Here is a 7974-nt window from a genome sequence, read left to right on the forward strand (position 1 = left end):
CCATACACCGCACCCCGGCCGGCACCCGGGAAGGGCTGGCCCCCATACACCGCACCCCGGCGGCACCTGGGAAGGGCTTTCTTGCAGGGACCAGGCCAGGAGGAGGACCGCAACCAGTGCTGGAGGGGCAGGCCCTGCTCCCCTCCCTGCCCGGACAGGCCTGACTGCCAGGAACCCTTGGGGACCGGGCGGGGGGCAGGCAGAGCGGGGTGTCAACTGTGTAGTCGAAGCTCAGGGGTTTGCCAAGGCTGCCTGGAAGTCATGTGCCCAGGGCTCAGGCAGCTCCCCCCGCCCCGCCCCAATCAGAGACCTCTGCAGAGAGGGGACAGACCCACTGAGGAACCCCAGGGCCAGCAAATCAGCTTGGGTCCTGCACCCCTCAGCCACAGCTGCAGGTCAGGGATGAACCGGGCCCAACGACCTCCTCTCCCTCCCCTTGCGCTGTGGGCCGGCCGGGCCTGGCCGACACCGTCCCTGCTGCCTGCCCAGGACCCTGGGCCCCGCCGCTCACAGGGCGCCCTCCCCGGAGGCCCCCGTGTGTCTCCAGCTCAGTGCGCACCCTGTCCTGCTCCAGCCCCGGCCTGTGACGTGCCAGCGTCCACAGACCCGGGTGCCCTTCCCAGCCGCAGCGCTCGGGGCCAGGGTCACGCAGGCAGGTGATGGCCCCCCAGCCCCCGCCTGTCCAGTCTCCACCGCCCCCGTGGGAGCCACCCAGCCTGTCCCCTTCGGAGAGCATGGGGATTCCCCCAGCCAGGGTCTGGGTGCCCAGAGGGCTGGGTAGGGCTCCCAGGTGGGTTCACTTCCCTTTTCTCAGAAGCCGAGGCAGCAAAGCCACGCCAAGGTTTCCTTTTGGGGGCTGCACCGGAGGAAAGAAACAGCGAGGCCCTGACAGCTGCGGCAGGTGGGTTTGGATGTGCCTCCCAGACGCTGCCCCGGAAGCGGGGCCGGCCTCAGGCAGGTGGGTGAGCAGCCCGGAGAGGTCGCCCGCCTGCCACCTCATGGGCTTGACCCCCAGGAGGCCTGGCCGTGAGCAGTCACAGTGCGGGGTGTGCTGTGTCGCTCCCGTGGGTGTGGGCGCCTCCGAGCAGAGGTGCTCGCACCCCCGAGGGCCATAGCGCGTTCAGGTTTCCGGTGCTTTCCGTGATGATTTCTGGGTTCCGTGCAACCCCAAGGAAAGCCCCTGAGGGCTGGAGGTGAGCAAGTGGTTCTAAAGGAGCCTCGATACTAAACTGGTCAAGATATCAAAGGCTGAGTGGAGATGGGGGCTGGCCTGGCAGAGCGCAGTCAGAGCCCCTGGACCAGGGGAGCCCCTGGGACTGCGGCTGCTGGAAGAAGCCTGGGCCTGGCCCAGAAGCTGGCAGCCTCGAGGAGGGCAGGACAGGGTTTGGGGGGTCGGGCCCTCCACGGTCTTCAAGCAGCCTGTCCCCTCTGCTCCAGCCGCAGGCCGTCCACACAGCCGACAGTGCCAGCAGCCTCAAGGCGGGGCTGGGGATCCTGCCCGTGGGAACAACCCCATCCTGGTCCCAAGAGGCCCTGCGCCAGAGGAGCCCCCAGCCCCACCGACGGGGCCAGTACTGACGGCCAGGACAGACCCCACCCCGGCAGAGGGGCCCGCAGACACCAGGGGCACCAGGGGCACAGACCATCCCCCGCAAGTGGGTCCCCGATTCCACGAGCCCCTTGCCTTCCCAGCAGGCTGCGGCGCCTGGCGGCTCCGTGGGCGGTGCCTCGCCCTCCCTAAGCCGGACTGGGTCCCACACTAAGGCGGGCTCTGGGAGTGCTCACTGGACGGTCTGGAAGATGGACCGACTGAGGATGGGGGGGTAAGCGGGCAGGGCGCACCCTCAGCTGGCAAGAGGGGGAGCCGGGATCACGGTGTCACCAGGGTGGGGGGCGGGGCCGCTGCCCGAGTGCCCCGCTCCGCGGAGAGGCAGGGTGAGCAACGGAGAAGAGCCCCACGGAGCCTGGGAGGACTCGGCAGTGCTGCCCGGCACCCCACACACCGAGGGGGGCCACCCCGGGGAGGCGGGGGGCTCAGCAGCAGCTCCGGGGGGAGGCGCCAGGCCCCAGGCAGGCCACGAACGCCCACTGACTTCTGAGTGGCCGAGCCCCGAGCCGCACCCCAGCGCCTGCCCGCCGGGGAAAGGCCGACTCCACTTCCTCCAGCTTCGCCTTCCAAAACCTCCTGCCTCTGCTCTAACCTTCGGCCCCCGGACGCCCTTCTGTCCAACTCTGCTCCCAGGGCCCACCAGCAGGCATGAGACACGGGACCTGGGCCGTGGGACCCAGGGACAGGCCTCTGGGGGCTCCAGCACCTGCCCCAGCACAAGATGCCCAGCACAGGGCTCCCAAGGAGGCGGGGCAGGGCATGGCCAGACGCTCCACGGACTGCCCTTCACACTGCAGTCTGGCCCACGTGTCCACACCTGGACTTGGCCGTGGCTCCCATCCGCCACCTCACCCTGCACCTGTCAGGCCGGGGCCCAACCCGCCACCTCTGTTCTCCGCACCTGGAACACCTCCCACCCCCCTCCCCTGGCAAACTTCTCCTCATGCTTCAGAACCCCTTCCAGCGTCTTGGGGCCACTGCCAGCCATGGCCCCAGACTCATGCTGGCAACACCCCCAAGGCCTGGCTCCCTGCTCCTCCCCCCAGGGGCCCGAGGGCACAGTGTGTTTCCTACTCCCCTGGGGCAGCAGGGTCCAAACGGAGTAGCAAGAAGGCCAAAAGCTGGGAGGGAAGCGCCTGAGCCCCTCGTGCGGCCACCTCCCCGCAGGAAATGCAGAAGGAGCTATGCAGGAACCAGATGCCCCTTCTCCCCAAACCTCTTCTCTTACCCAAGACGACCCAGCCCAGTAAACACAGAATATCCATTTCATACAAAACAGTTTAATTGAAATACCTGTATAAAAAAATATGATTTCCAGACATCTCACTTTTTGAACTGAAAGAAAACCCTATCCGCAGTGCCTACGCACACCGGGATCACACAAACACAACTGCTGAAATAAATTAAAGGCTTGAGACTCCGTCCCCCCACCCCCCAGCCTCCAGAGCCAACAAGCAGACTGTACAAGGTCAATAATTTAAAACCCACCCCCCAAGGGCGTAGAGCCGCAAGAGGGCGGGGTCACCCACTCCCCTTAAATTAGCCACTGTAAAAGTCCACCTTCTGACAGACACGGGTAGGATTGGGACCTGGGGTCCACACGCACAGCCGCCCCCTCCTCTGCCCACAGGCCTTGAGGAGCTAGGGCTGCTGGGAGGGAGGAATCTCAACAAATAAATTAAACAATAAATAGCCCTCCTCGGGGTCACACCATAAATAAGACGGTTGCACACGCATCGGGTGGGCGGGCGGGCAGCAAGGCCTGAACGTTGCATTGCTTGTGCACAGACGTGCCCAGACGAACACCGAGACACGAGGGTGGGGGGGGGGGCATGATGAGGGACCCCGTGCCCATGTGAGACGAGGCCGCAGGACACGGGAGAGCTCCTGGTCCGACACGTCAGACGCAGAGGGGCGGGGAGGTCAGGGCCACCTCCGGAGCAGCACAGGAGAGGGACGGTCTCGGGTCAAGCGCCGGCCGTGGGCAGGCGGGACCTGGCTTGGACCGGAGTGTCTTTGGACAGACAGAGCTTGAGAAAACTAAGTCCCGTGAGAGCAGCGTTCGAAAAGGCACTCAAAGCAAAGGAACCGGCCGGTGCCAAAGGCGAAAGTCACCAGGGGTCGGAGATCACTGCTTTCGCAAGGGGCAGACAGCCCGGCAGAGCCGGCCCAGCGCAGGCCCGGGCATAGCGCAGGGGTCCCCTCCGGTTCCCACAGCCAGGGGCAGGCCCTGCTCACAAGCTCTCGCTGCTGGACGTGGTGCTGGCCCCATCGTCCGTGTCCAGGGCGCAGAGCCGCAGATCACAGCTCTCCGGGGTGCCCCCCTCAGCCCCCAGCATCCAGGGGTGGGCAGAGATCTGGTCCAGCGAGGGCCTCTCAGACGGCCGCAGGGACAGACACCACTGAATGAGCTGCTGGCACTCTGTGGGGGAAGAGGGGGTCAGGACAAGGCCGCCCCGCGACACCTCGCCGCCAGTGGCAGGCCCAGCCCCTCAGCGCACCTGGGGAGACCCTCCTGCGGAAGAAGAGGCGGCCCCGGAGAATCTCCTCGTCCTGCTCGAAGGGGATGTCCCCGCAGACCATGTCGTAGAGCAGCACGCCCAGAGACCACACGGTGGCCGAGCGCCCGTGGTAGCGGTGGTAGCGGATCCACTCCGGAGGGCTGTACACGCGGGTGCCTGGGGGACACACGGGGCTTAGCAGACCGGCTGCCGGGTCGGCGCCCCACCAGGCCGGCAGCACGCGAACACCGAGACCCCTGGCTCCCAGCTGATCCTCTCCGCGTTGGAGCCGGGGGCCGGTCCTCACCCTGGAAAAACCCCGGCAGGCGTGGCCTCCCCTGGCGCCGCCGCCCCGCCCCGCCAGCTGGCCCGGCGCGGGAGGCGGGTCACATGAGCGCGGGGTCCGGTTTCACAACAAACAGATGTGAGGTGAGGATACCGGGAAGGGGAGGGGCAGGGAGCCCCGGCTTCCCCGGCACCGCAATGCGGGGATTTCTGCGCGGCGCCCCCGCGTTCCGCACGCGCGCAGGGGAGGCCCGAGGCGGCGCCGGCCAAGAGGAGTCTGGAGTCCGCCCCGCGCCCCAACCTGGCGGACCCAACGGCCCGAGGCCCCGCTCTGGGCAAGCCAGCGCGGCGCGCGGCCCCAACAGTCGCCAGCCCCTCGGCCCTCGCCGCGGGGAGGGCGCTCACCGTCGAAGTCGGTGTAGACGGTGTCGCGGAGTAGCGCACCCGAGCCGAAGTCGATGAGCTTGAGCTCGCCCGAGCGCAGATCCACCAGCAGGTTCTCGTCCTTGATGTCGCGATGCACGACCCCGCAGCCGTGACAGTGGCGCACGGCGGCCAACACCTGCGCGAAGAAGCGGCGCGCCAGGGCCTCGTCGAGCGCGCCCCGCTCCGTGATGAAGTCGAAGAGGTCTTGCGCCGGCTCGGGCCGCTCCAGCACCAGTAGGAAGCCGTCGGACCGCTCGAACCAGTCCAACAGGCGAATGACCCCGCGCGCGCCTCCGGCCGCGCCCACCTTGCGTAGCAGCACCACCTCCAGGGGTACAGCCGCGCCGGCCTAAGGGACACGGCGGTCAGCGCGCTCCGCCCGGCGCCCGCGTCCCCCGCTCCGCCCGGCGCCCCGCGCTCCCCGCCCACACTTACGATGCTACCCCACTCGGTCACCCGTTCCTTCACCACGTGCTTCACGGCCACCTGGGGGGAAGAGACCAGTGGTCAGGCCCACGCGGACGCAACGACGCGCGCGGGCCGAGAATCCCGGGTGCCGGGCGGCCAGACTCACCGGGAGCCCGTCGGCGATGCGGCTGCCTGCGTAGACCGTGCCGAAGCCGCCGCTGCCCAGCACGGCGCCCACCTGATACACCTTCTCGAAGCTCTCCTTGTCTGCCTTGACTGTGGAGAGCGCACGGGCGGGGTTGGTGCGACCGGAGAGCCCGGCCCCCCGACCCCGGTGGACGCCCAACCTCGGTGCGCGCCCACACCCCCGGCCCCCGCATACCTGGCTGCAGGATTTTCACCGGGAGATGATCCACGCCGCCTGGTCCGCACAGGTGCGCCAAGGAGCCGAACTTGGAGAGCAGCATCGCGGGCGGCGGCCGGGCGCGGGCCCCCGGCCTCCGCGCCGCCTCTTGCCCGGCCCGGCTCCCCGCGCGGTGGAGAACGCGGGAGGACGGCCTCTCCGGGCCGCGCGTAGCCCCGACGCGGACAGCGGGCAGGTGCGCCGGGAGCGCCGGCCTCGGAGCGCGGGCCTGTTCGGGCGAGGCCGTCCGCGCGGCGCACTGCCCGACCAAGCCCCGCGTGGACCACGACGACACGCGCAGCAGGCCGAGCCGCTCACACGCCCGGGCCGCCTCGCCCCGGGGTTTTGGGCCGCGGCCGCGCGTATCCCTCCGCGGGGGCGGGCCGAGCCGGGGCCCCGCCCCCTTCCGCCGGGGCTGAGCGGCGGGGGTCGCCTCTGGAACCCGCGTAAGCTGCCGAGGCGACGGCGGGAAGAGGCCGGCGCGCCTTCCGGAGTGGGCGGGGGCGGGCGGGGGGCGCGGCGAACCGCCTGGGACTAGCTGGCGGGAGCGGAGTCGCGGAGGCGCACGGCACGGCGTGGCGCGTCACCTCTCCGCGTTCACACACGCCCCCGCGCACGCGCAGTTCCCGCGCGGGCGGTGGCCCGGGAGTGCGGGGCGGGGCCGCGGGAGCCAATGGGAGCCGGTGTTTGCAAAGGGCACGGGGCCCAGCCAGTGGCGTCGCGCGGACGGGGCGGGGCCAGGGCCCCGCCCCAGGCCGTGCCGGGAAGGTCACCGGCTACACCGGCCGGGCGAGGGCGGCTGAGCCAGGAATGCGGCGGTGGGGTCCCGAGGAGCGGCGGGGTCTGGGAGGCGCCCCCGATACCCCAGGCTGTGCTTGTGCCTCCCCGGCAGTCCGCGCACCCCGACGCGCCCGTGGCCTGGAGCAGCTGGCACCTCCGCCCCCTGGGGGACCCCGCCGGGCGACAGCGCCCCGGGCCTCGCAGCCCCCGGGTGGGCTGAGGCTCCACTCTGCCTACCCCGGGCCTTCGTTCTTACCCGGGCTTGACCTCAAAGCCCGCAGCCCGAGGTCCCTCCCTGACTCCGCCTCCCTCCCAGGAACTTTGCCCTGCTGACCCCGTGCCTGGAGAGCCCTCCTCGGCTCTCCACCCACCTGGTTGCCCTCCAGGCCCAGCTGCTGTCCACCTCTACCAGGGAGGCCACCTTGCCCGCCTCTGTCAGAGCCAGAGCCAGACTAGGTCTTCAGGGCCCTCGTCTGGACCTGAGCCTGTCCTCTGCCTTTTGTATAGCACAGACTCATCCAACCCCACGGGTTGCCAACCTCAGCCCAAGTCACCGGCCTGAGCAGCTCAGGTGTGAGCAGCCGTCTGCCAGTCCCAGTGGCTGAGCTCAGGACGTCCACTGCTTCCCACAGCCATCCCAGAGAGGGTTGAGGGTTGGGGGAACCAGGAGGTCAAGGTACTGGTCCTTCTGGCATCGCAGGTACTCCCCGTGGCCCCTGGGGCCCAGGCTGGGACCTAATCATGGCATCCACATCCCCGGGCCCATCAGAGGTTACCTTCAGGTGTGACCTCCAAGCATGTGCAGTCACCTGCCTCAGGGGCCCTGGCCAGCCTGCTGGCTCCCTCAGCACACCCAGCCTACCCCAAGTCACATCCCTTAGCTGCCACAGTCACTCTCCCAGGGCAGAGAGTGGACCCTCCCCTGGTACAGCTTTTAGGTTTTTATCTTTCTGAGCTCTGTCCACCGCCCTCCTGCGATGTGGACCCATAAAGGCAGGGCCAGGGCCGGCCGGTTAACCACAGTCCCCAGGCCAGTACAGTGCTCCTCATGGGGTCAGATCCAAGGCAGGATGCCTGCCCCTGAAGTAGAATCCAGGGGCTCTTGTCTTCTTGTGGGTTTTTCCAGGGGACCACTGGATGGTCCTCAGAGGCTTCCTCCTCAGATCAGGCTGCTACAGGTTCCTGGACCCACAGCCTGTCCTGGGCTAGGGAGGGTGGGAGTGCTGGAGAGCATCCTGGATCTAGGTGTCAAGATGTGACTCTGAGGGCGGTTCCAACTTAGCCGACAGGGGCCGAGGTTCCCGGTGGCCTCCCCTCTGGGCCTCCAGACCTCCCATGTGAACCTGCAGGCCAGTCCTCCTTGGGTGTCCTGGCCTGTGCGCCCAGCTGGTCCCTGGCCTTGAGAGTCAGCCTTGGGAGGCCAGCATCCTGGGGCTGAGGGCCACCCCCTGCACCCCACCAGCTGCAGAGTGGTGATCTGAAGACCCTGAGTCTCCCCAAACTCAGAGCAGGATTCGCTCTCCTTCAGAAAGGGGCAGTGTGTGTCCCTCCTCCCCCAGCCC

The 7974-nt window shown here is 68.6% G+C and overlaps 1 protein-coding gene across 1 annotated transcript; it reads right to left on the reverse strand.

The window, feature by feature from the left end:
* Nucleotides 1-2917: 2917 nt before the first annotated feature.
* On the reverse strand, nucleotides 2918-6396 carry PIM3 (Pim-3 proto-oncogene, serine/threonine kinase). The gene is made up of 6 exons (XM_079937867.1): nucleotides 5612-6396; nucleotides 5396-5505; nucleotides 5257-5307; nucleotides 4801-5170; nucleotides 4111-4287; nucleotides 2918-4031 (listed from the first exon to the last, which is right to left on the reverse strand). The coding sequence occupies exons 1-6, from the start codon at nucleotides 5694-5696 to the stop codon at nucleotides 3844-3846; spliced, it is 981 nt and encodes a 326-aa protein (XP_079793993.1). The 5' UTR covers nucleotides 5697-6396; the 3' UTR covers nucleotides 2918-3843.
* Between the last annotated feature and the right edge of the window lie 1578 nt (nucleotides 6397-7974).

This window comes from Stenella coeruleoalba (genome assembly GCF_951394435.1).
Source record: "Stenella coeruleoalba genome assembly, chromosome: 11".
Classification (NCBI taxonomy): Eukaryota; Metazoa; Chordata; class Mammalia; order Artiodactyla; family Delphinidae; genus Stenella; species Stenella coeruleoalba.

Bases quoted from the DNA above. Each gene is read 5' to 3' on its own strand.
- PIM3 (XM_079937867.1), bottom strand. From the start codon at position 5,696: ATGCTGCTCTCCAAGTTCGGCTCCTTGGCGCACCTGTGCGGACCAGGC. The intron at 5,506-5,611 runs GTATGCGGGGGC...CGCTCTCCACAG, and splicing joins GGTGAAAATCCTGCAGCCAG to TCAAGGCAGACAAGGAGAGC. The intron at 5,308-5,395 runs GTGAGTCTGGCC...TCTTCCCCCCAG, and splicing joins GCATCGCCGACGGGCTCCCG to GTGGCCGTGAAGCACGTGGT.